At 32.4% G+C, this 27,978-nt stretch overlaps 2 protein-coding genes across 2 annotated transcripts; one reads left to right on the plus strand and one right to left on the minus strand.

Annotated features, from left to right (window-relative positions):
- Nucleotides 1-1,298: 1,298 nt before the first annotated feature.
- Nucleotides 1,299-22,641, plus strand: LOC143919327 (receptor-type guanylate cyclase Gyc76C). Its single transcript, XM_077441591.1, has 13 exons — nucleotides 1,299-1,474; nucleotides 10,488-10,585; nucleotides 14,953-15,087; nucleotides 16,251-16,376; nucleotides 16,848-17,069; nucleotides 17,138-17,266; nucleotides 17,520-17,649; nucleotides 17,726-17,848; nucleotides 18,580-18,669; nucleotides 18,741-18,864; nucleotides 19,242-19,460; nucleotides 21,483-21,574; nucleotides 21,678-22,641. Exons 3-13 carry the CDS (start codon nucleotides 14,993-14,995, stop codon nucleotides 21,825-21,827), a joined length of 1,500 nt encoding a protein of 499 aa, XP_077297717.1. The 5' UTR covers nucleotides 1,299-1,474; nucleotides 10,488-10,585; nucleotides 14,953-14,992; the 3' UTR covers nucleotides 21,828-22,641.
- LOC143919320 (tRNA endonuclease ANKZF1-like) lies at nucleotides 22,628-26,245 on the minus strand. Its single transcript, XM_077441580.1, has 11 exons — nucleotides 25,793-26,245; nucleotides 25,276-25,485; nucleotides 25,025-25,194; nucleotides 24,777-24,922; nucleotides 24,543-24,675; nucleotides 24,244-24,466; nucleotides 23,628-24,175; nucleotides 23,391-23,551; nucleotides 23,170-23,311; nucleotides 22,949-23,101; nucleotides 22,628-22,870 (listed from the first exon to the last, which is right to left on the minus strand). The coding sequence occupies exons 1-11, from the start codon at nucleotides 25,944-25,946 to the stop codon at nucleotides 22,724-22,726; spliced, it is 2,187 nt and encodes a 728-aa protein (XP_077297706.1). The 5' UTR covers nucleotides 25,947-26,245; the 3' UTR covers nucleotides 22,628-22,723.
- Nucleotides 26,246-27,978: the final 1,733 nt, after the last annotated feature.

A 27,978-nucleotide genomic window follows, 5' to 3' on the forward strand; every position in this document is an offset into this window, starting at 1 on the left:
CGTTCAACGATTTCGCGTGAACGTAATATGACGCCGAACCTACAAACGTAATTAGAACGACCATTTAATTCGAAGATTTTCTCGGTCTGTTTAATATCATAATCTCGTTTCGTGGTAGTTTTAATAGAGGGGTTTCTGCTGATTAAGTACGAACGTTGAAAAATCCTCACTTTTGCAAGCGATTGCGTCACTTCACAAATAACAAGTTTAATAAGGTTTAATTTGCAAACAAGAGCATTATTTATTAAAACATATTTGTGTAGTTTATTATTTTTCATTTAAATTATTTTTTTCGTTTAAATATATAGTGTTTTCCGGGGAATAAAGTTTATTGAAAATCAATCAAAAGCTGTAATCATCAAAACATAAAAATAAAAGACAGAATAGACTTCATAAAGCCTTTAACGAGGTATTGAAATATGCAAGATAAATATAGTAATTAAAAATCCCGATGAGATGAAATAATCAATTATCCAATTACGACCGCACCCAGCTTCACTTAACGGCTATTTACAAAGATAAGAAAAAATATATGTAATTATAGTAAGAAAAAGCTTTTAAATTGAAACATATAGCGGAAATTAAGAAATTCTTTGGAAGTTTACAGTAAATAATGACTGTCAATAAATAATGGCTCGTAGATTTATTAATTTGCACAAAAAGTTCATAGATTTGTGTGTATATTATAGATAAATCTAGTGAATTTATATATAGGCTGAATGATTTTAAAATCATACGAGTGGAAGTAGGAAAAGTATTTTTAACAAGAAATCGGTGGACTCTTTCTATTATCCATAGAATTTTTATGTAATTTCATTTGTGAGACGACTCATATATGTACATACTTATATAAATTTCAATTTTGTATTTCTTTAGTCGACGTTATGCTAATTTATCTTGAGACTATTTGAAAATTTTTTTGAATGAAATAAATACAGAATTGAATATAAATCCATTTTTCAATAAAAGCGACATATGTATATTAATAAAATTTTAAGCATCAGTGTACGTACCGGTTTTTTTTATTGAAAATTGACTAACTAATTTTGCAGCCATAAATTGAGAGTTCACTTTATATAATGTTTAGTATGTAATATTTTGAATTTTCAAAAACCAAATAAGTTTGAGATCAAAGTGTGCTAACGATTTTCTTACCGTAAGGGGCTTCCGTATGAGATGTCAAGATACCCGGGATAGATTGTAAGAATCCATTATGTGTATGTTAGTTCAATATCAGAGAAGGCGGAAGCATATGTAATGGTTCAATTTTAAAATTAAAATTACCTTTTCAGATGTGGAAGAGGACTCGAGTAAAGATAAAAAATCGACGAAGACCACGGGCAGAAAAAATGCTCGTCTATGGCGTCTCCTGGCGTTACCTTTTATTCCAATTCTGGCACTCATTGTGCAAACTACTATTTCTCTAAGACATAGTCTAATCTATAAGCAAGAAGTAATTGAAATTGAGGCACAGGTAAAGTATATTTTAACTTAAATATATTAAAACTCAAACTACGTACAAAGTATGAATAAGGATGCAACTACAGGAAATTTTTTACTATATTACTTTTCTAGTTGAAGTTATTTTGTTTTTATTTAAAAAATCTTTTATGCATATCACATATGTATGTAAATATGTATAGAAACCCCCGTTAAACATTTTTAATTATGTATAACAGTGGTTCCTAACCTATTTTGAATCACGTACCACTTGATAGTACTTAGCGCTAAATTGTACCACCATATAAAAATTTCAATTTGTTTTTGCAAGTGTAATTATTTTATATAGTATTTGCATGGTAAGGAATGTAAAGACAGGATACACGCAATATGTATGTAGATCTGTTTTGGTAAGAAATTTTATGAAAAAAATGTTATTTGTGGAGTAAAAAATTGTAATATGCTCAAAGTTTAATATATTTATCTACTATTTTATCATACTTCTATTATTGATAAATGGTTTTAATAAAAACCATTTATCTCTAATAAGCTCAATGTCAGAAAGCTGTTCATATTCTTCACTAATATCCAGCCAAAAATTAATAGCCTCATTTATTTAAAATTCAGTTTTTAAATGCAGTAATTTGAAAGTTCAATTAAGTTCTCCTTTTCCTTGGTAGCTGTCCGAAAATGTTCATTTTCAAAGGGGTTTGAAATCCAATTGTTTGCTTCTTAAGGTTTGGGGAAGCACTGTGTAACAGACGATTTCATCCCTTTTAAATGTTCAATTATTTTTTCACGTACATACATATATCCCGAGACATACTATTATTGTTCTCAGATAAGAAATTATCAAATACTTCAAAGTTTCAAATACTTCAATATTATAGATTCCAAAATCTAGTTTTCTAATCATACTATCAATTTTATCTGCAACATTAAAGATCATTATCGAGTTGTTCTCGAGTGTCAAATTCAAGTTATTTATTTATTGGAGCGCTAACACGGTAAATTTAAAAATGCACTCCAAAATCCATGCCGGATCTGAGGAAAACGTATCGATTGCCAGATTTTCGATCATCAACTGTACATACATATGTACATATAGCAGCATAGTTCGGGCGTTAAGTTAAGGATTCGATCCTGTGAGCTGACCTCGATTGAAAAGAATATATAGTATATCTGTAGTGCTGCTAGTCAGACCTGGATATCTGTGACTCCAGGTCGATCGTTTCCCATCAGAGTTTGCCTATTTTCTCTAACTTCATTGTTGAAACGGTTCCCGATTAAAAATTGGCTAAAATCCTTCCTACCTACTATGTCACCACTATTTGAGTATGGATTAATTTACAATAAAATTTATATTATAATTCATAGGTGCCTCGTAATTCAGCGACTTGTATAATAAAAATGCTGTATTGTTTGCAATTGGCCAGGAAGGTGCATTGGGGTTTACCTGTAAGGCATTCCTGGTATAGAATGTAATAAATGTAATATTGCCGTCGACAATGACTAAGTAAGACAATGTTTATTAATTATATAAAAAATATTTCAAAATATTGTAAATCATTCATTCCTGCATTTCCGCCTGCATGTATTTGCAATATTAAAAATAACATCTTCAATTATCTACATACGTACGTATATATATGTACGTAGTTTAATTTTGGAAAAGCATCCGTTTAAGAATAACGCATTAGATCAAAACCGCATAAATTAATAAATAATTGATGGATGGGTGTGTGTATTAATGGGTTGAGCAGAATATTAAATGTAGCATTTTTTTAATAAATATGTTGTTGATACAACCGGAAATGGTATTTTCCCTCTTCAATTCGAGGAAACTGTTCATTGTATCGAACTGGGATTTCATACATACATGTTTCAGCTGAAAATTGAGTAACACAATAAATTCGGTGTCAATCTATCAACCGAAAGTGGCAGTTTACAGTCCCGTTCGCTTTTTATACTATATTTTTCAGCCTTTTAAATCCCGGGAAATTTTCCTCTTTGAAATGTCAGAAATTTTACCAACTGATTTTTTAAAAACCCCTGAACATGTCAGCTAAAAATTAATAATTTTGTTAATACTTGCAACTGAAGTGGAAATTTTCTCATAAAGGATATTTCACTTTTTCATTTTGATCTTTAATCTTCATATATGATATATATATATATATATATATATATATATATATATATATATATATATATATATATATATATATATATATATATATATAGAAATAATAATTTTTATAACCTGATATTTTTTAAATATTTCTATCTGAACCGGAAGTAGTACTTTTACTCTAGAGAATCGAAGTTTTTTATGTTTTTCTCAAAAACTTTTTGGTTTATTGAACTGAAATTTCATATCTAGAAGTATAAGCTTAATACCAAGTTATTTATAAAATTTAGTAAGCATATGTCAACCGGAAGTGGCAGTTTACTCTTGTTCAATTACCACTATTTTTTTCGACCCCTTAAACATGTGTGTTCGTCACAAAAAAATTCAAGTATAATTCTTGTGGCAATGTGATGAAAATAAAAAAAAATTATTAAATTTTATAAACCGGAAGTGGGATTTTTTTCTCTTAGAAAGGTTGAAAATGTTGTGCCCACTACTCTGTCCACACCCCCGAACGTATTAAACTGAAAATTTATATTTCTATCCTTTATGTACTAACTTAGATCTGGTAGGGTTTTGGTCAGAATTCGTAAGCCGGAAGTAGTATTTTTTTTTAAAACAATATTTCATTATTTTTTCGTTATTTTATTTTGACCTTTTAAATTGTCTTAAGCTTCTTGATATTTATTGTGTATAATAAAAATAGTGATTTTAAGTAAAAATAAAAAAAAAATCACTTAATTTAATGAACCGGAAGTGGGATTTTTTTCCTCGTAGAAAGGTCAAAAATGTTGTGCCCACTACTCTGTCCACACCCCTAAACGTATTAAGCTGAAAATTTATATTTCTATCCTTTATGTACTAACTTAGAGCTGGTAGGGTTTTGGTCAGAATTCGTAAACCTGAAGTAGTATTTTTTTTTAAAACAATATTTCATTATTTTTGCATTATTTTATTTTGACCTTTTAAATTGTTTTAAGCTTCTTGATATTTATTGTGTATAATAAAAATAGTAATTTTAAGTAAAAATAAAAAAATCACTTAATTTAATGAACCGGAAGTGGGATTTTTTTCCTCGTAGAAAGGTCAAAAATGTTGTGCCCACTACTCTGTCCACACCCCTGAACGTATTAAGCTGAAAATTTATATTTCTATCCTTTATGTACTAACTTAGAGCTGGTAGGGTTTTCGTCAGAATTTGTAAACCGGAAGTAGTATTTTTTTTTTAAACAATATTTCATTTTTTTATTTTGACCTGTAAAATTATTTTTATTTTTTTGATATTTAATGAGTATAATACTGATAGTGATTTTCAGTAATAAAAAAATTTGAACAAAATCTGACAACCGGAAGTAGAACTTTTGTTTTGTGCAAGTTTCCATAAATCTCCATCAATTTGTATCGCTATCATAGTCATCAGTTCAATATCGAATTTTGTTTTGTAACCTTCTTATATTCCTCAAATACATAGATAAAGTCATGGGTTGGTCACACCCGAATTTTTTTTCTACGTTTAGAAGTTCTCCCTGCCTGCTATGTATTCAGCTATGAACTAAACACATTTTAACTATTTTTCGTCTCAAAAATTGCAATCATCGAAAATCTTTTAAAAATATTCCCGTAAATTATATCGAATTTTCTTATTTCAAATAGCGGGCTTCCGAAAACTTTTAATTTTTCACAACAGGTTTCCGGAAACGCTCAGAAACCCTAGAACGACATCACTATATAGAAAGCAGTTTCGTTGTCTTTCTCTCAATTCACTCGGAGCTGGAATATCTACATATATACATACGTACATATACAATATTATATATTTGTCGTTTTATAATTTAAGTTTTTGAACTTTTAACTTTTATAGTTTCGGTAGAGAAAATTAATCAAGGAAGTACGTAATGACACGTAACGTCATGCAAGGTAAGGTAACGCCTTGCGGTTGTTTTGAAAAAACAAATCGACAGCTTCCACTTAGTATATCACTATGTCATTTTAATTAAGTGAAGTAGGTAAAAGAAAGTTTGGTCTCTTTATTATTTATATTATTTTTTATATTTATATACCAGGAAGGCCATACAGGTAAACCCCAATGCGCCTTCCTGGCCAATTATAAACAATGCAGCATTTTTATTACACAAGTCAATGAATTACGAGACACTAAAAACTCGTAATTAAGGAGACATCTATGAATTTTACATACATTTTATTGTACATTAATCATACTCAAATAGTGGTGACATAGTAGGTAGGAAGGTTTTTAGCCAATTAAATCGGGAACCGTTTCAACAATGAAATCAGAAACATTGGAAAACTCTGATAGGAAACGATCGACCTGGAGTCACAAATATTATATATATATATATATATATATATATATATATATATATATATATATATATATATATATATATATTATATTAGGTTACAAAAAAGTGTATAAACAAAATTGGGCGACTGGAAGTAGAACTTTTTTCTTACTGAAAAGCCAATATGGATGCGGTGCATCCGCTCTAAAATCGCCAGACAAATTGAACGACAGATTAACGGACGGCTGCTTTAAATGCAATTCTCGTCTTCTCGAATGATAGATTGCACATCAGATGACGGGTAACCTTTCGATGTGCACAGATGCAATTATTAAAATGGTAATTATTAAAATTGAGTTGGATCTTTCAGGCGAGTTTAATAAGGGAAGATTCGATAAGTTCCGAATCTTGCCTTATTAAACTCGCCAGAAAGATCCAACTCAATTTTAATAATTGCATATGTGCACATCGAAAGGTTACTCGTCATCTGATGTGCAATCTATCATTCGAGAAAACGATAATTACGTTTAAAGCTGCCGTTCTGTTAATCTGTCGATTTTAGAGCGGATGCACCAAACCCAGCCAATATGTATGTATGTATTATATTTACCGCTCAAACGTATATTGAGTGCTACATACTTGTCTGTTCCGCTGTGTTCGTTATAAAATTAATTATGCTTATGATATTCCTAAAATATACATACAAAGCCGAAAGTTGAACTAATCCGATTTTATTAAAAGTTTAATTTAAAAATTTATATACTCTTCAAAGATTAAACAGATTTGATGCAAAAACAAAACAAACGCCAAATATTTTATGAAATTAAAATTTTGAAACGATATTGACGCGATTTATTTATTTTAAATGTGCATATGTGTGTACATATTAATCACTGCGCTTCGCCATCTAATAATTTGATATAAATTGATTTCAAAATTATAGTATAAAAGCTCACGTCCGAATTATTTATTGTGTGCCTGCAATCCCATGCGTCATTTTAAAATACACACGTACATCGGATGTCGATATTACTGTCTGTCGGTGATGATTTATTACAAAATAATTGAAAGCAACATTTGAATGCGTTGAATAAATGTTATTTCCGTGAACTATTGAATTTAATTTCCACGAAGTAGAATTGTTAATTTTTGAATGGTGCTTCGACGTAGACTTTGTCAGTTTGAGAGGCAAACAACACAATTCCCATCATATCATACAAACTAAACCGTATACAAAGAATACAAACAAATAAAATATTAATATAAATTGTACATAAGCTGAAACAATTGTTCCAGCCTCCGTCAGGTGAAGGAGAATATTGCATAAACATAAAACTGCAATCTGTTTATGAAAATATCATGCAAACATATTATAATTTATTTTATTTTAATTCAATTTGAAATATTCTATTTTCATTTTTTGTCGAATAATGCAGACATTTCCGTCACTTTGTTACCAAAGTTGTCATCATGTTGTTGTACGAGTCTTCGTCATGTGTAAAGCCCGGACCCAGAGGGTGCCGCGTATTGTTCAAATGTTGTAAATGCATTGTTAAAGGTTTTCCGAACATTTTTTACAAAGGATTTACAACAATGGAACAATGAGCGGCACCTTGGCTATCCTACCTCTAGTCATGTGCATAACTACTACAATATATGTGATACACAGGCCCGGGCCGAGGGTGTATGGTGCCCCCTAGTCAAATTGGTTTTCAGCCTGCCCCCCCCCCCCTTTAATTTTACAATTTTAAATTTAAATTACAGAAATATTTTATTAAATACAATTCCAAGTAACCGTTTGTACCGACGATTTATTTTTGACAATTTTATTCGTGAGCTATTGATATTTGACAGTCAACTTCCTGCGTTCTTCATAAATGATTATTACTTTGAGTAGAAATTTTTTTTTATATAAAATGTTTTATAAGTTCAAATAAAGCCAATTGTCTTATTTATTTTTCAATTTTATAATCCAAAAAGAGGAAAATTGAGGGCGCCTCATGGTGCACTAAATCACGTGCCTAATTTGTTGCACCTTTGAGCCGGCCCTGTGTGTACATATTTACATACATGCAATGAACTTAAAATAATTCAAAATACTGAAAACCTTTTATTCAAAATATCTTCAATTCGCATTTAAAATCAAAGCTGACATTCATGTTTAGCATGTAAAAGACTTGGCCTGTAAACTACCAAGTTAAAAATTTTATTTACTTTCCATTTTCATCCGCGATAATTCACTTTACGGTTATTATCTGCCATCGAAGCTTTAGAAACAGCACAGTTTTTCCACGAGGTTGAAATGAACTATGATTACAAGTTTTATGACATTTACGAACTATATACATATAGTACGAGTATACCACCTTAAACTTTCCTACACTACCGCATTTTATGGACGGGAAGTTTATCTCGTTTATCACACACTTAAACTAAGCCCTATCGTAATGATTTTACCTCCAACACAGCAAACAATACACGATACCTGACGCGACATTGTGGGCAAAATTTAATTAACACCAGGCAGGTGTATAAGGAAATGTTCATGCGTAATGGAATGCAATTTCAATAATGCAATATTTATACAAATCGTAAGTGGTTAGTAAAAATAATATAAATGATAAGATTTTCAACTATGTATGAATGTATTTATGTATGTAGATGCATCGGATATATACTTTAGTAATACACGGAAAATGCATTACATTTCAGCAGAGAGATGAAGTCTGGATATGGGAAAATTATGCTGTAAAATTCATTGCTGAATATCCGAACATCCGATTCATAATTTCGAACTGAAATGTGTGTGAAATATGAGATCGTGGTCTACACGCATCGTGTCTCATGTTTACGATTCCCTTCGGGCTAGTGACCTCAAATTTTCACCAGTTTCATTTTAGTCAACGCTTTCTTCGATTCCGCAATGAGCTTTCCCTCGAATTGAAATATTTTCCCATTTTTTTCTCGTGAAAAACAAAAACGTTACTTTTTATTTGCATTGCGTTGGCAAATACATACATAATATTTGAGTCATGCTTGATTTGTTCAAAATAAAATATTAAATACGTACATACGTATGTATGTAGGTCGACCAGTTTCAAACTAAGGGCGAAGTTTATAAACTACTAGCTGAACCCGGCATGCGTTGCAATGCCACAATAATGCATGCAATACCCGTTCCCGTTCACGTTCCCGTTCCCATTCTCGTTTCCGTTCCCATTTGTCGGAAAAACGCAGGCAGCGAACACATTTTAAATTATTCAATTGTTTGTTTATTTTACCCTAAAGCGGGCTCGAGTTTCACGGCGTTCTCCGTTTTTTGTCGGGAACTCTTGCGAAAAAGATTTCACCACACTCATTGGTTCGCGGCGCGAGTTCACGCCGTTGTTCGCGCGCGAGTGTAGAGCCCGCTTAAGAGCGTTCTGAAAACAGGCATGCTGTATAGTATGAATAGAAGTAGTACTTTCCGTGCAGTGTTCTGCCGAACTATTGACGCGCAGTGCTGGATAATATAAACAGACCTAAATGCAACAACAAATTCCGGCGATTAAACATAAATAAACTAAACTTTGAATTAAATATCATGAAATTCAACTAATTAACTAAAAAATTCAAAAAAGTAAAGACATTAGTTGCAACATAAGTAATTTTATACCTTAAAATGATCATGCATTAAAATGATCTTTGGAAAACGCTATCATACAAATATTTTGTTTTATTTTATCTTACATTACATAGATATCTACCAGAAAAGCTTAGCAGGTAAACCCCAATGCGCCATCCTAGCCAATTACAAACATTGCAGTATTTGTTATTACATAAATCGCTGAATTTCGACATGCTGAAGAAAACGAAAATAACTATTAATTAATTAATGAATTAATCCATAGAGACATCTGACTTGCACATATTTTTTTACATACTGACATAAATCAAATTCTGATATTGATGACATATGCATGTATGTATGTATGTAGGTTTTTGGCAATTTGATGGAGGAACCGTTTCAACAATGAAATCAGATAAATTGGCAAACTTTGATAGGAAACGATCGACTTGGAGCCACAAATATCCAAGTCTGACCAGCAGTATTAAAGATTAGTACGGGATCGAACCCGGTACCTCTCGGTGCTTAACATAAACGCAACCACGGAGCCATACTGCTGGCTATGTACATATGTATGTATTATACTATAGTATAGTAACTATACATTAGATCGCAGCGAATAATGCAAATTTTGGATTTCCCACGATGTACATATGTATATACACTTGGAAAGCTTGCGTGGTATTAACTTCATTCAACATAGTCTTGTGAATAAAGTAAAAAAAATATTAAACAAGTGTGATTGTCATGTGCGAAGTTTAAGTTTTATTGAATTTTTATATGAAATTCCGTGAAATTTGACCATTAAATTCCCAACCACCAGCATAGGATATCAGGCAGAAGGGCACTTCTCTGGGAGTTAAGTAATAACGAGCTCGGTCTCTGAAATATGATATGTGCTCGTTATTTGTTCTTCCGGATGCCAACCAAAAAAAAATCCACGTAAAAATGAAACGAATCGAACTCGGTAATTGCATTTTTCGAACAAATATTTTGTCCTGTGCAGGTGAGCAGAGCAACGGACCTGGGAAAACTAGTGACCCGATTACAACTGGAGAGATCTGAAGTTGCATTTTTCATCTTTACGAATGGGAGTACATTGAGGTAATTATTTCCTATTATGTAAGAAACTTAATTACATTATGTAGCACTACTGTGCTAATTGTTATTAAACTAAAAACGTACGAATACATGTATTGATGATATGTCTTTTTATCAAAAGCTTTTAATTAGTTTCATTTGTTCTATTTTATTTTTGATTTCTCCCAACTAAAAAGTTAAACTATATACATATATACATATATGTATTTACAATTTTTCGTTTCGATTTTGAGTGAAACTCCATAGTACGTACATATGTACATAGGATATATGTACGTACGTACTTTAAATATAGATAAAGTCAAATCATACTGTGTAGCGAAACTTCATTATACTGAACTCGGAAAAAACTAAAAACTGCTGCTAAATGCAGGACCGGGTGAATAGCTCGTTACGCTGAAAATTTCGTTATTGTATTTGTTACACCGAATCCGTGAAATTGTCTATTACACGCATTCGGCAAGAGAATTGCCGAATGCGTGAAAAATGCAAGCATGTTGCCCAGTTCACGGATTTGGCAAATTTTTTGGCGAATGCGTGCATTCGGCAAGAATTTGTCTGCTCAAAGCATGGAGTCGGCTCCGGTGTTGTTTTTTAGAACTGGACAGCGTGGACAAGTGTCAAAGTGACAACTGAATGAGGATGTTTAATTTAGTTTAATTTACATATTATTATGTATAATATGACTACAAACATATGTTTCGATCATCTCATATGACTTATACATAAATTAATGCCATTTTTATACATTTTGATCAATATTTTAACAGTGAAACATATGTATGTAGTCATATTATACATAATAATATGTAAATTAAACATCCTTATTCAGCTGTCACTTTCACACTTGGTTTTAATATAACACGCTGTCCAGTTCACGCATTCTGAACTGGGCAACGTGCTTGCATTTTCACGCATTCGGCAATTCTCTTGCCGAATGCTTGTAATAGACAATTTCATGGATTCGGTGTAACATATTCATTACTAGCTGAACCCGGCATGCGTTGCAATGCCACAATAACGCATGCGATTCCCGCTCCCATTCCCGTTCCCGTTCTCGTTCCCGTTTCCGTTCTCGTTCCCATTTGTCGGAAAAAATTTGAAATTATTCAATTATTTGTTTATTTTACCCTAAAAAACATTTGAAATTATTGCGTTGCAATGCCATTCATTCCAGTTTTACACGAATAAAGTAGATGGTTTTCCGATGCGAGAGCAGACCACATACTCCGGTTATTTTCATAATCTCCTTTGCAGTAAAAGAGTTTCCAGTCTTGCGTCCCGTTGCTCGTCTGTTTCTTTCGTGCTTGAGGTGTAGATTGACCAATCGCTTTTCGTTTGGGTGGCATAATTAATTGAATGTTTGAATTGTAAATATTCCTTTGTTTTTGTAAATTTAATTGTTCGTTGGTTTTCGTTGATCGTCTGTTTTTCCGCGACTTACGCGAATACGAATTTCCTTTCTTCAGACGTCGCGTTTCAAATAATGGTTGTAGTTGGCGGACTTGTACATATATCGCGTTTCAAATAATGGTTGGAGAACAAACAACGTCTTGTCAAAACCGTGTCGAATAACGCATGCAATTCCCGTTCCCGTTTCCATTTCTCGATACGCTTCGATAAGTGAATGTCTCAGTTTCAAATTAATCTTCAAAATAAGGCTTCGCTCGGTATTTGTAATATAAACCGCTTAAATATGACTAATCTAATAGTAAAAAAAAAAAATTAAAAAAAAAAAATTATTTTTTATTTTTAAAAAAAATATTTTATTTGGTTCTTCCATATTTTTAACAGACTGACCATCGTCGTTTTCGTCATTCCTACTCTTCTGCAGATTTCCGATTGGCATCCTCTTTCTCATGAAATCAAGGCACCTAGGTAGATAAAGTCGTCAACTTCCCCATAGTCTTTTAGAGCGTTAAACTTTATGAGAGTTTCAAATCTATCAACGAATAGGATTTTTGTTTTAGTTTTTATCTCTAGACCCAGGCTCTCTATCTCTATTCTACGAAGTACTTCGGCCATTTTATCCTTATTGCTGGCCATTAAGAGGGCTGGACACCAGCGCCTTGTCCATACAAACGTATTAGACTTCTCCCTTCCTCAATTATGGCACTAGAGAAATTATTTTTGAATATGCTATGGATATCCACCATTGGGTTGCATCTCTCGTTTTATTTTTTTGATTAGTTATTTTTTATAGGAGCTAGGAGCCGCCAAACATCTATAAAATCGCCTCTTTTTTACACCCACGAAAAAAGTCCAGCGTGCTTATTTAACGGTCGATTTAAAAAAAAATACGCGCATAGCTGCAGAGAAAATATCGTTCTTATACCGATGATGATTTTTTTTTTAAATTGGTCCAGTTTCGGAGGAGAAAATAGGAGAATACGAAACCTCGATTTTGCCAATTTAAAATACGTTTTATCTGGTCGAAACGCAACTGTCGCATTTACTCAATATATTTATTGATATATATTGTCGCATTCACTCAATATATGTATATATCGAAGAAAGGAAGGGCAACAAAATTAAGGTTTCGGATGTACAGCCCTCTTAACGTCATGTCGTCCGCGAATCTTATGTTAGATATCTTTCTGGTGCCTATTGTTATTCCACCTTCCCATACGTCGAGTGCTCTTCTCATTATGTAATCCCCATATATGTATATGTACATACATATGTCTATAAAAAAAGATCAGGAGAGAGGATTCATCCCTGTCGGACGCTTTTTTAGACGTTTGTATGTGTGCACATTTTGTATTTACATACATATGTATATGCAATTCTTCTTCTTCTTCTAATGCTGAATCCGTATTCGGACGTAGGCGACTACCATGGGCAGAAATCGTTTATGGCCCGTGCGAATTCCTCCCATCCATGACCTGATGTTCCGGAGCCAAGAGAGATTCTTTCTTCCAAGCCACCGTTTACCTTCTATTTTCCCCTCTATGATTGTTTGTAGAAGGCGATATTTGGGGCCGCGAATAATTTGGCCAAAGTATTCCATCTTACTGCACTTCACCGTGTCAAGAAGCTGTCTCTCTCTCTCTTTTTATGAAGAAGCTGGAGGACCGTTTCGTTCCTTACATGCTCCTTCCATGAGATCTTTGGCATCCTCCGATAACACCACATTTCAAAGGACTCTGTCCTGTTCAGGCAGGCCACTAACAGCGTGTACCTACATACGTTTCGCATCCGTATAGCAACGCCGACCAAACATAGGAGCGCAGGATTTTTAAGCGCAATTTCATAGACAACCTTCGACAACACAAAACAAAACAACAAAGGCATTCCTTGCTATTTCGAACCTTCTTCTTATCTCAATTTCGGAACTGACGTCCGTATTGATCATAGCTCCTAGGTATTTTTGTTCGACCTGTTCAATCATTTGTCTGTGCACACTCAAGTTTAATGAATCCGTCTTTTCTTTACATATGGTCATTGATTTTGTCTTCTTGATATTAATAGACAGACCCCATTTTTGACATGCTTGATCGATTGCGATCAATAGCGATTGCAGGCAATATTGACTGAGAGTGCCGAATCATCAGCGAATATTCAGTCAATATTGCCGTGTCATCAGCGAAACGGATATTATTTATAATTTCGCCGCCTATTCTTACTCTTATTCGACTATCGTCTGCCTGGTTGAACACCATTTCTGAATACAGATTTAAGAGCATGGGCGAAAATACACATCGCTGCCGTACCACTCGACGAATTTCTACTTTTTCGGTTTCCAAGTCTTCGACCTTCACGACAGCAGATTGATTCCAGTATAGGTTCTTCAAAAGGGCGATATGCTTTGCATCTATCCCAGTTTGGTTTAGTGCAAGGATTAATCTGTCATGTTCCACTCTATCGAATGCCTTTTCGAAGTCGATGAAACAGACTTATAGGTATACTCTTTTAGAATTCCCTACATTTTTGTAGGAGTAACTTCCCTTGTTCCCAATCCTCCTCTGAATCCTCTGAATATGCAATAGATGAAACTAATAAAAAATATTTTGACTGCAAATTTATTAAGTTGTTATAATTTGTTTATTAAACTGGCTTTTTCTTGTTTGCAAAGAAAGTACTTCGATGATTAAGGCTGTGATTTTTTTTTTGAAAAAATTTGTAGTGATTTTAATTTTTCTTGTTTTCTTCTAAATTTTTTTTTTTTTTAGTTTATATTTATATTTCTTACATTATTACTATAAAAGTAGACATACTAATGTTCTATATAGTAAGTTTTAACATCCCCCCCCCCCCTTCTCCGAAAAAATCCTGGTTATGCGCCTGGACTCTATCTTAATTAAAACTTATTCCATATAAAGACATTTTTATATTGAAAATAACAATCATTAAACCATTTTTTCTGATAGGTCAAATCTCACACAAAGATTTGCATTGACTGATAGCGCCATGGAAGAATTAACCGCCCTGTCTTCAATTTATTTTTCGCCTGAATCCAAAACATTATCAAAAACCAAATTCAAGGAGCAACTAGATCAATTGAGGTGAACGCCCTATTACTATATTCAATTAATTATAATACAATACTTATCAGTCAATTAATTATAATACAATACTTATTCAATTCGTTTTATCTCTTGAGAACATTATCATATGGTTCACTGTCGAAGTATGTTATAATACAGACCATTGTGCAAATAATTCCCATTCTTGCCTTTTCAATTAAGTGGGATATTTGTTCATGGAAAATTACGAAACACCAACGACAAACAACAAAACGTGACCAAACGCTTTAAATGTACATATTTACATCGCATCCATACCATCAAGACCTTCAATATCACACGAAGAAGGCAAATTCAATTGATTTATTTTAAATTAAACTCGATAAGTGCACTAAAAATTTTTAATCAAAATAAATAGTCAACGCAATTACTTAAAATTTAATTTAAATCTATGCGAATAACGCTTGGCCTATTTGTGAAGCTCACATATATGTCGGTTGCCAGACCTATGTATAGGGTTTTTAAAGAGTCCGAGAACTTCGGTCCGGAATTTTAGTATATGTCCGATATTTTTGCAAATATTGAAAACAATTAAAACTTAAATATGGTATGTACACACATCGGATACATATACATATATGCAGGGATTCTTTCCCTAAAAACGCGACGGAACGGCCTTCCGGCGCCTTTTTTTACAGTATTTTTAATGATTCAATAACAATTAAACGAAGCAATATTCGTGCGTACATAATCACAATCCATATTTATGTATATGCATACGTGATTGGCCAAAATGATAAAATATGCTGTCTTATGAAGAGGATAAAATATGTGTGGATTTGAAAGTTTTGAATAGAATAAGAATTGCGTTCCAGCACCTTCTTTTTTCAAAAAAAATCTCTGCATATACACATTGTATATGTATGTATATATTATATGTATAAAGCTACTACATTTGAACCATGCTATCTGTGGGCCATATGTAGATAGGCTCATATCTCGATCATACATCACGTTTTTAACGGGAAACTGCTTTCTTTGTGTGTATCGACACTCCTATATTTTTAGATAACTTAATTTTCTTGAACAAAATTTTTAGTAATTGAGTATTTTCAATTCTTATGTCCTACATTGATACCGAAAAATATAGTCACTATGCTCACATTGTATAAATTAAATCAATATTGATATATTTTTAACAGAAAGAAAATTAGCTCAGAATCGTCGTCAATTGATGAAGTAATGGAATGGTATACAAAAGTGAATGCAGCATTATTGGAAGACTTGACGAATCACATAAAAGAAACAGATAGTAGCTCGATATGGAGGTATGTAAAATACATATGTATACATATATGTACATATTTCAATGAGAAGAAATTCTGCTAATTAATAATTAAAATATTTTTTTTACATCCCCATTTCAAACATATAAAATTTAAATTGTTCCTAATGTTGACTATCATGTAAATATAACGAAATTGTAAATGGAATTTTGAGCTTTTTTCCAATTATGTCTTAAATACTAACTAGTATTAAAATAAAATAATATTATAAATTCTAACAATAAAAATAATGTGTAAAAAGATAATGATTATTAGTTCAGTAGCTATTAAAATGTACTTAAGATGTTTTGTAAACATAAACGATAAAAATATTTTAAGAATCAAATCAAATGAAATCGAGTATGTCAAAAAAGACATACATATATGTATTTGGTCCATTAGACAAAACTATATATGTAATGTATATGTATATAATTAAGCTGTATCAAATAAAAAAAACTAATTTAAATCTAGATATCTAATTGGATTTAAAAACTTACTACGTTGCATCGAAAGTATCGGAATAGCTTCGATGTTCGGCATAAATTACTATGGACGAGGATTTCTAACCCAGGAAGCCCACATTTCCTACGTTTGCCATAATTTCCTCTACCAAGACTTGCTTAAAAATGTTCTAAACTATATACCAATATTGAATGACGCAAACATAATTCTCGACCCGGGTGTTAAAATTAGGTAATGGAATACTAATTTACTGTCGTTTTTTTATTTATATAAAATACATACTTTCTTTATTTTTTTAGAAGCCGACTCATTATTTATAATCAAAAACGTCCTGGAAGTGTACAAGATGCCATAGATTATTATGATGCCACGGCTACATATGTAGACAAGCTTCGAGAGCTACAGAAAGAAATCAGAGGATTTATAAAGTTAATAAATAAACATTATATTTAAAGATATTTGTTTTTCGGCAATACTCATCAACTTAAAACCACCAAATTAGATATACTGATGATACTATAATTTTGATTTTAAATCAAAAATTTTAATAGAAATGTTCTCTTTTTTCCTATTTATTTAAACTCTGACCAACCCGATTGAAGCCTGGCAATTTAGATAGTTATAAATAGAAATCATACTTAATAAAAAAATTGCATGTAATACTTAATATTCCTTTCATAGAGACAGTGTTGAAACATCAATAACGGAAGCACGCCAAAATGAAATGTTTGGGATGGCAATTTTAGTAGTAGTGCTTGTGGTCTCTCCGATAATAATTGCTCTAGTTAATAATGGCCTCAATATTATTCAGGTATTGAAAATTCACGCATAAATCAAAATAATATCTAATGTACATACATATACACTCCATCTATCTTTATTGACAGACGTATTCAAAAGATTTAACAAAGAAGGCTGAAGAATTGAAAACAGAAAAAGAGTTATCGGATTCGTTACTGTGTCAAATGTTACCACCCAGCGTTGCAATGACACTGAAATTTGAACAACAGGTTAATTTTGATTTTACTTCAACATAACGATATTTCTAATAACTAGTATAATACATCCAACACATAACATTAGGTATTATGAGCATTTATAAGGATTGTAAATAGGTTTTTGAGCTATTTTTCCTATTATGCTGTAGATTAACATTATAATAATATAATACTATGATTACCAACCAAATTAAATTAAATTGTAAAATAGAAAATGATCAGTAGATCAGTAGCTATTAAAATAGCGGTCTCCGTGACGGGTCCAAATGTGAAACGGCCGAAAACGCAAATATCGGAAGGCAAAGATCGAAAATCGAAAGATCTTAAGTCGAAAGATCAAAAAAAAAAAAAGGGTGCATGGTAAACGGTACATACTCACGTACACACTCACTCAATTTGCGCGAGCAGGATACAAAGGAACAAGAGGAACAGGCTTTTCCTCCCGTATTAATGTGCGCGCGCAGAATACGGGAGGAAAAGCCTGTTCCTCTTGTTCCTGTTGTATCCTGCTCGCGCAAATTAAGTGAGTATGTACGTCAGTATGTACCGTTTACCATGCACCCTTTTTTTTGATCTTTCGACTTAAGATCTCTCGATTTTCGATCTTTGCCTTCCGATATTTGCGTTTTCGTGCGTTTCACATTCGGGCCCGTGAGGTAGACCCTTAAAATAGATATAAGATGTATTGTGAACATAATTTCGTAATAATAAAAAGCATTTAAAAATCAAAAAAATAACATTAGGTGCCAGCCGAATACTTCTCATCAGTCAGTATCTATTTCAGTGATATTGAAGGCTTTACAGAAATGGCGGCAGTCTCCACACCTCTTGAGGTTATTCATCACTGATACATACATATTCTTTACATGAAAGCTGATTCACTAACGAACTATTCTACTTATAGGTTGTTACATTTTTAAACTCTATATACGGCCTATTCGATTCGCTTATAGAATGCTACGATGTCTATAAAGTGGAAACTATAGGCGATTCCTACATGGTCGCATCAGGTCTACCCGTCAAAAATGGTATACATCATAAAATTTCAATAATACATATTACAACGTTTAATTTCTTTCAATATACTTTTTTTGGTTTGTAACTCTGACAAACGCTTATTCAAAATAATATATAGAATTTCTCATGACATGCATGAGCCGTTATATTTAAAAGTGGCGGAAGTCCAATTTTCAGTTCCAAAAACCTATTCCTGTTTGACTCAATTCACAAATTGTTATCACTTATTATAATTCGAGGTATCTCAAAAAAAGCAGAATAACGTATTGCAGGCAGGTTAAACGCAAAACATATATTGAATGTTTCGCGAAATATAATATTTCTCGAAATGAAGAAAAGTGGACTTTCAACTATAATGGCTCATGTACTTATTATAATTGTTATAAAGGAAACAAACACGCATCTGAAATAGCAACAATGGCCCTCGAACTTATTGAAGCTGGATCAACATGCCGAGCTCCTCACAAGCCAGATACACCGATACGCATGCGTTGTGGACTGCACATAGGACCATGTGTGGCAGGAGTAGTGGGTACAAAGATGCCAAGATATTGTTTGTTTGGAGATACGGTGAATACGGCCAGTCGCATGGAATCAACTGGAGAACGTAAATATTGAATTAATAAATACTTGCTTCTATAGATATGTGTATCATCGTATGATATTCTACCTCTTGACCAAAGAATAAATCTTCTAAACTGGTTACAAAAAATACATTGGTGAAACGTAGGGCTTCCTTAGCCGGCTTAAACCGAAACCGAATTTTTCAAAAAACCGAAAACCGACATTTTTAACTCGATCACCCGGCTTTTTAATGTTTTTTTCCTCAAAACTAACAATAATGAGTTTCAAATTTCTAAGAAAGACCAAAATATGTAAATGTATAGATCAAAATAAAGTTTGCATATCCAAACTTTCTTCTTGAATAGGCGTATATTTCTTTGAACAACAAAAAAAGGTACAGCACTTAGTGGTGGTTTCCAGATTAAGTTATGGACGAAGACCAGGCCATAAACCAATAAAATATTATTGAAAGTAGTTTCAGTAACCTACACGTGGCCTTTCAAAATGTCGACAAATTGGGTTTTCCATAATTTGAAGTTTTTGCGTTTTCATGTATAAAAGTATAGAAAATGTTATCATATTTCGTTCGTTGTTGTTTTAAGCTAAAACAGATGTGTAAAATAACTTTGAAAGATGGAAATATTTCATATTTAATTACGTTTTCGAACACAAATTCATCTTAGCAGTGTTCTTATTCAAGATTCCACGATTAGTTTTTCTACGAGGTAAGACATTATTTTCTTAATATATTCTTGATAGTAACTTATTTAAATCATTTAATTATTCGTGCATATTCAGGTTCTACCATTTTACGGCTGTAATATATGTATAACTGCGAAAAAATAACTGCTTTTAAATTAAATTGAGTTATAAACATTATGAACTTTCATAAGATCATTATTATATACTATTATTACAAATATTATAAATAATAAAATTTGTATTATACATATACCACAGCCGTAAAATGGCAGATCCTGAATACGCACAAATAATAAAATGATTTAAATAAGTTACGATCAAGAATATATTAAAAAAATAATGTCTTACCTCGTAGAAAAACTGTAATCGTGGAATCGTGAATAAGAACACTGCTGAGATGAATTTGTGTTCGAAAACATAATAAACTATGAAATATTTACATCTTTCAAAGTTGTTTTTACACATCTGTTTTAGCTTAAAACAGCAAAAGCTTTGCAAGCCATTGCAATTTTCGGAAACAAGTTCATTACAACTTACGATAACGTTTTCTATATTTTTATACTTGAACGCGCAAAAACAACAAATTATGGAAACCCTTTTTTTAATTCTGAAAGGCCTTGTGTAGGTTATTGAAACTACTTTCAGTAATATTCTATTGGTTTTTGACCTGGTCTTCGTCCATTACTAAATCTCAAAGCCACCGCCAAGTGCTGTACCTTTTTCTTGTTTTTCAAAGAAATATACGCCTATTCCCCAAGAAAGTTTGGATATACACATTTTTTTTTGACCTTTCATATAAATTTGAAATTCATAATTGTTAGTTTTGAGGGAAAAAAAACATAAACTAAAGAAAACCTTAAAAAGTCAGTTGATCGAGCCAAAAAAACGGTTCTCGGTTTTATGAGAAAGGGTCAAAAAGCCGGTTTTTCGGTTTCGGTCTAAGCCAGCTTGGAAGCCCTAAAACATGTCATTAATAATTTGCACGGTCTTATAATTTCGAAGTTTCTCCTACATTTATTCAAATATGAGAATCAACATTATCGATTACTCTCAAAACTACATATGTCAATTCAAGGATAAAATATCACCGAAAACACTTCAGGGAATGACGTCTGCGAAGGAACGTGACGTTTAGCGTACATTTTTTTGCATGTGCAAAACTATCTAAAAAGAAAACACGTTCCATGAACCTCTCTGTGGTTCTTTACCTTAAAGGTAAGAAAGGTCTATTTGCAATATGGGTACATTTCAGAAAAGTCTTACTAGCTTTCGGATTCCACAATAGCGATTTGCTCTGGTCAATCCTATTATATACCTAAACAAACAACCAAATTACATACAAAATAAAATTTAACATTTCCAGCTCTCAAAATCCACATAAGCGAAGACATGAAATGCGCCCTAGATGCTGCTGGAGGATTTCGAATGGAAAAAAGGGGATCGGTAAATGTAAAGGTTAGTTATTTGATAAATTGCATGCAATAACGTAAAATCTAATATCATATCGTAAAATATATATTATATATACATATGTATGATGCCACATTTGAACTTCCAGGGAAAAGGAAAAATGACTACATATTGGCTGATACAAAAAGAAGGTAGATGCCGAAGAAGTTCATCCACAGATTGGACACCACAAAATGAGCCACCTGCATATCTGCAAAGACTATGTTCCAAAAAATCCACGAAAATGATCACTTCTTAAATATTATGTATACCTAAACTAAAACTGAATTGAAAGTATGTATGCATGTTAGATAATTGTGAAAAGATTCTCAATAACAATTTAATAGAAGACAGTCAAAATTATTCTCTGAGAAATTTACCTTTTTCGTAGTTAACACATTTAAATCATAAAATTTAAATTATATTAGATTAATTATAGAATCAAGTAGAACCTTTTAAAATCTACATGTGTTAGAAAAATGCAAATATCAAAAATATTCTCCAAAAAAATACTAAAAAAAAAATGCTCAAAAAACAACAAAATTAATTATCCCGATCTCAAAAATACTTGGATGAGAATGGGAATTATGTTAAAAATAATTTAAGATGTAGTTTCACTGTAAACACGAGAATTTTGAGTTGCAATAATATATTAACAGTTTGATTCTTTCTTTTAAATAGTTCTCATATTTAACATAGCATTAGTATAAGAAATAAATTGATTATAAATTATAAGTGCAAATTATGCATGCAATTTGCGTATGTGTCATGTTTCTTATGTATACGTAAAACTACATAGATAGTGTAGATGTTCGTAGATGATTATAAAATGTTAGTATAATACATACATATGTATATATGTATGCATATGCAAATACTGTATACCATTGTCAATTTTAAAAATTTTGGTTTAACTATGAACGCAGTATGAATGTGATAAATTTAGTATAATTGTAAAACAGTACCTTCTCTTTGCTCACTAATATTTCATCTATGTATACTACTTACATGTGACTGTCATATAAGACTTCGTAAATTTACTTCAATAAAACATCTAATTGTCAAATGCAATCATTTAATAGTTTTTTTTTTAATAATCCATCAAATAATAAATTATAAATATGTCAAATGTTGAAAAATAACACTCGTCTGAAATTATTGCGTGGACAGATTCAAAGGACGCGCATTTCTGTGATGTTGCAAACATTTTATGTTACAAAATTTGTAATTTTCATAAGAAAAAGGCATTGAACTTATCTGTCCACCGCAGGTGAAACATCTATTTTCCTGAGCTGATGACAACTAAAAGAAAATTTACATTCAAAATCATATCTATAAAAAGAAAATTCAGATAAATAAATAATGTACTGAAAGCAACACCTTTTGTTTATCGTTAAGTTCTAAAAATTTATTTGTTTTGATTTTTTCCTGTTGCTTTTCTTTATCTTTTTGTCGTTTTAATTTCTTTTGCATTGCTTTTTTTTCCTTTTCTTGATCTATTGTTTCAGGGGTAAGTGGCCCAGGAATATTTGCCTAAAAATAAAAATTATCTTAGTTATATACTCATATATAAATATATTACAAGGTAATAAACAACGAACCTTGGCATATTGATACTTTTTCGGATGAAGACCTTGAAATAATCTAAAAGCAACACGTGTTTCCTGATGGCATGTAACGCAATATGGTGTTTGTAACAGCAAATTTTTATAACAAGGATCGGCTCCTAGTTCCATTAATTTCCTATTTTCGAACAATAAATATATTTTTTATAAAAGCATTTAAATTATATTTGTATAAAAAATTTAATAATACTCATTACATGACTATACTTGGTAATTCTGCAATAGCTGCTTTATGCAAAATAGTATTGCCATCAACAGGGTCTTGAAAATTCAGTGAATCCTCCAGTGAAATAGGCGCATCCCACATATTCAAAAGATTATTAAAATCGATATTATCTCCTATTAAAGATTCCCAAAGCTACAAAAAAAATAGTTATTATATACGAAAAAAAAGTGTACTCAGTTTTTTGTTAATAAAAGACAATTTAAATCACCTTACGAACAACTGTGGGTACTTTAGGAACTTTGCTATTAGAAATTTGACTTTTTGTTTTATTGTTATCAGCCTGATAATCCTTCTTATTATCAGATTTATTAACCAAATTATTTTGTTCAACATTTGAGCCCATATTGGTCGTTTTAGCCCTCCTTGATTTTTTCTTGGTTTTCTTTTTCAAGGAATTGTCAAATTCTTGTAAGGAATCCTTCATATTAATCTCGGTCATAGCAGTTACCAATTTTACTTCGTCATCAGATTCAGATTCCTCAGACTTTTTTATAATGGGATTTTTCAAATTGCTGTGTTTAGCTAACGTTTTTGTCCAATTAGGAAGACCCATAGATTGATCATAACACGGAACCTCATCTTCACTCGAAATAACGGCACCAGGAGTAGGTCGCAATGTCGTTTCTCTAGATTTAGCCCGGTCAATCTTTTGAGGACTACATTTTTGGGCTTTCCTGCCAGTAGCCCTATCGGGAACAGAGTTAGTTGAAGGATTGTTCGTGGATCCAAAGGTTTTTTGAAATACTTCGAAACTTTCTAAAAAATACTTAATTTTAAAAACGTCAAAAATATCGAACGTTATATAGCATAAATATTTAACTGACCATAAATTTCAATTGTTGCAAGAATACTGTAAGCCCGTTGAATTTCTTTATATGACGGTCTACGGGTGGGGAACGGGAGTGTTCTCAAACGGAGATCTTGACGATATAGTGGAGAGCCAGCTCCAAAAATACTAGCTTTATTTAAAGGTCCGACTGCTCTATAGAGAATTAGAGAACATGCAGCTAAATCGTCTTTCCAACTAGTCAACACTTCTTGTACATGCTGAAAAAAATAATAATAAATTATTTAATAACGCATATACAAAATAGTATTTCAACAATGCATATTTTCAAATAACCTGAGCAAACTGTTCTTGATTATATCTTCTAAGAGAAGCACCTGCAGATTTTGGGGCATTACCTCTGGCGTCCCGAGTTCCTTGAGCCTTGCCTTGACCACGCCGTGTCACATATGAATGAAGTGTCTTATGTCTATAATAGGCATACAAATTATAATATTAAATTTCATTACCAAGAAAGAACACATATTCAAATATTTAATACAAAATCAAATAATATTCTAATTAACTTACTTAAGAGCTATTCCACTATCTCCTCTAAATATCCCACCAGCAAAATGACCTCCGGCACACATAATTACGGCCCAACCTCCACTATTACATAACCCTTTACAAGCTTCTACCCATTTATCACCTTTTCCGTCTCCACCAATCCATTCCTAAGATATCAACATAATACATATTTACATAAAATGAATGGAGCCGAACTATACATATATATAAGTACAATTTAAAATATGTACAATAAAAGCGGTAAAAACCTTTTTGTGATGCAATAGGCATCTATACACGGACAAAACGCGACCATCGATGTTCGTAAAGTAGGCACGACAATGACGAGTTGCAGCCAAGAACAAATCTGAAACCTCTTTATCACCTTTCGAAATAGCGATTTCGGTATCCGATTCGCTATCACTGACACTTTCGTCATCTAATAAATACGTATAAATGAAAATTTTAACACCGAAATGTATTCACATATTATTCTGAAATGCTTTCATAATTATTTTACCATCTCTTGCATTGAACTGTAATAATGTGAGTGCAGGTCGACCAAGTAACCGACGTCTTAAATTATAAGTATGCCAATGATGTTTATAGTGAGCAATTTGTTGAGCTCTAGATTCGAATGGTCCAGCGCTACACGAAGAGCAACCACCACCTTGACCAGAACGATTTTCATTGATGGATTCGGCTTCTCGCACAACACTTGCTTCATCAACTGTAAAAAAATGTTCAATTAGAATAGACTGAAGTTATTCTAAAAGTAAAATAATACGCGAATTCATTACTCTCTAATATATATTAAAATATGATGCAATATATACATTATGTGGTGTAATAGATATCTAATTCTGTATATACACAAACAATTGGAAATATTTTTAATAATTTTAGCTTTAATTTTTGTGCACTTTAATATTTAGATTGGAATTAGATTGCGCCATACAAGCGTATATTTAAATATAAGTTTTAGAACTGGAAAAATTAGGAATTAAAATCTTAAAATTATTGAATACTGAATTTACCAATTGGTGGCGAATCGGATATCATGCAAGCGGCCACTTTTAGTCCCCCCAGAAGACGAGAAAATGTCTCGGCTTCATAAAGTCTGCAGGAGTTGGTGGACCCTGATGGGGCTGCAGAAGCCGCAACAGCGACAGTTGTTGACGAGTCCCCCATTTTAAATTAGTTTGATAAGCAATCAAATATCGCCGAACTGATCTACAATCCTACTTAAAATAAATAAGCGGGGGTCTACACAACCTATACGTCAAGAGCAGGCACTGGAATGTCATAGCTGTCACCGGTATATACCAGCTTATATAACACGCAGTTTCGCCATGACAGTTGCGCTTAATTTTATAATCTACAATAAAATCTTCTCAGAGTGTACGCTAAATATTCACCCCGTTGAAAGTAATGGCGTCTTTGCGCTTTATCACAGCGAGTATATAACTGACAATCGGATATGGTGAAATAGTCATAAGATGCATATAACCACATCTTTTTCAACCATAATACGATGTAATATTATCGTAAATTTAACCCGTTTATCTGATAAATAAAAAAAAATTTGATGATCAACTTAATAAAAAAAATCACCATTTGTTTTATGAATTTCAAGATGGCCATAAAATATAAAATGAGTACCTTCCTCGGGAGATTAAGCTATTTTCATTCGAATTCAGTGGTTCGAATCGCAATCAGGATAATCGCCGCTTCGAAAATCGCTCGCGTGGATCTCCTGTCGCACTAAAATTTGTCACACAGGAAAATTGCGGTACAGAAAACTGCCCAAATACTGCTCAAAACTACACAAATCTCGTAAAAAAAAAAACATTTACTGAGCAGTATTTGGACAGTTTTCTGTACGGCAATTTTCCTGTGCGATGAATTTTCATGCGACAGGAGACTTGCACGAGCGATTTTCATAGCGGCGGTTATCCTGGTAGCAATTTACATTTGGGATGTAGCCCGTTTACCGAATTAAGTATATACAAAAATTTTCAGACTGCTTACTTGTAGTAGAAAAATTATAAAGAAAAATATTTTTTCATTCACTGCACAAATTTCAGCTCAATTCATCTAATGGTCCCTCTTCACACTGGCCGACTTGCAACAAAAGATGGCCATCCTGATCTTGCTCTTTAAAAAAAACTACTACACTTCTTCAATACACTTGGGGGGCGTATGGAATGAAAGGTCGGTATGTTGGACACATGAATAGAGACCGGAATCTGAAGGGGCTGTTTATTGTTCAAAGATTGTAAATGCTTTGTTAAAGGTTTGCCGAACCTTTTTTACAAAGGATTTACAACAATGGAACAATAGGCGGCGCGTTTCCGGCCCCTTCAGATTCCGACCTCTACACATGACTATTTAATTTGACGATCGGGAAAGAAGTGAAACAGCGGTTAACCATCAGGGCCGAATCGGTCCCAACTCACAGGATGGTATCAAATAGATTCAAAATGTCCCTTTTAAATGGCCTATAATAATAATTGATGTTTACATTAATTTAATTATTTAAATTTGTAATTTATTTTCAAATTAATTTATTGTTTAAATTTATATTTTTTTTATTTCATTTTATGAATTAATATGAACACTTTACATTGCTTTTATCTCACGACGGCACATTGTATCTTACGGTTCACGCAGATATCTGGGAGCGTATTCTTTCGTCAACTATCAACCAATATACTAAATTAAGATTTTTACTATAATCCTTATGTTTCCTACACATTTACAATCTAATAGAATTAATAAAATATTCCTTCCTGAGGTAAAAATACCGCAGATGATAACTTACTATATATGTAGTTCCGCTAGGAAATACAAATTAATTTTCGTGGCTTACTCTTCCCCCTTTCAAATTCATCAGATACGCCACTTACATTTTATATTTTACATCTATACATTTTGTCATACATATCTCAAACGACGTAGAACCATTCGAAAGACAAGCTCAAGCAGCGTTTCGTCGAAATTGGAGTAATCCAACGACGCGTGACATATAGTATGATTCTTGCGTACGATGACACCACCGTGGTAGGACACAATGGCACGACATTTTTTTGTGATCGTCACAACAGCATCATCGGTTCCACATACACGAACATATATGTACACATGTGTATGTGTATATATGTAGACTAAATTACGTTTTTCACAAAGGTGTAGTTTGGTCGCGCGCTGTCGAGTGCAGTTC

This window comes from Arctopsyche grandis, chromosome 1 (assembly GCF_051622035.1).
Source record: "Arctopsyche grandis isolate Sample6627 chromosome 1, ASM5162203v2, whole genome shotgun sequence".
NCBI classification, from domain to species: Eukaryota; Metazoa; Arthropoda; class Insecta; order Trichoptera; family Hydropsychidae; genus Arctopsyche; species Arctopsyche grandis.

What these genes read in the sequence shown, in the direction of transcription:
- LOC143919327 (XM_077441591.1), top strand. Translation starts at nt 14,993, where the DNA reads ATGGAAGAATTAACCGCCCTGTCTTCAATTTATTTTTCGCCTGAATCC. An exon ending in GAGCAACTAGATCAATTGAG is followed by an intron (nt 15,088 to 16,250) that starts GTGAACGCCCTA and finishes TATTTTTAACAG; the next exon opens with AAAGAAAATTAGCTCAGAAT. An exon ending in GATAGTAGCTCGATATGGAG is followed by an intron (nt 16,377 to 16,847) that starts GTATGTAAAATA and finishes ATTTAAATCTAG; the next exon opens with ATATCTAATTGGATTTAAAA.
- LOC143919320 (XM_077441580.1), bottom strand. Translation starts at nt 25,946, where the DNA reads ATGGGGGACTCGTCAACAACTGTCGCTGTTGCGGCTTCTGCAGCCCCA. An exon ending in GATAGTGGAATAGCTCTTAA is followed by an intron (nt 24,676 to 24,776) that starts GTAAGTTAATTA and finishes TGCCTATTATAG; the next exon opens with ACATAAGACACTTCATTCAT. An exon ending in ATCAAGAACAGTTTGCTCAG is followed by an intron (nt 24,467 to 24,542) that starts GTTATTTGAAAA and finishes TATTTTTTTCAG; the next exon opens with CATGTACAAGAAGTGTTGAC.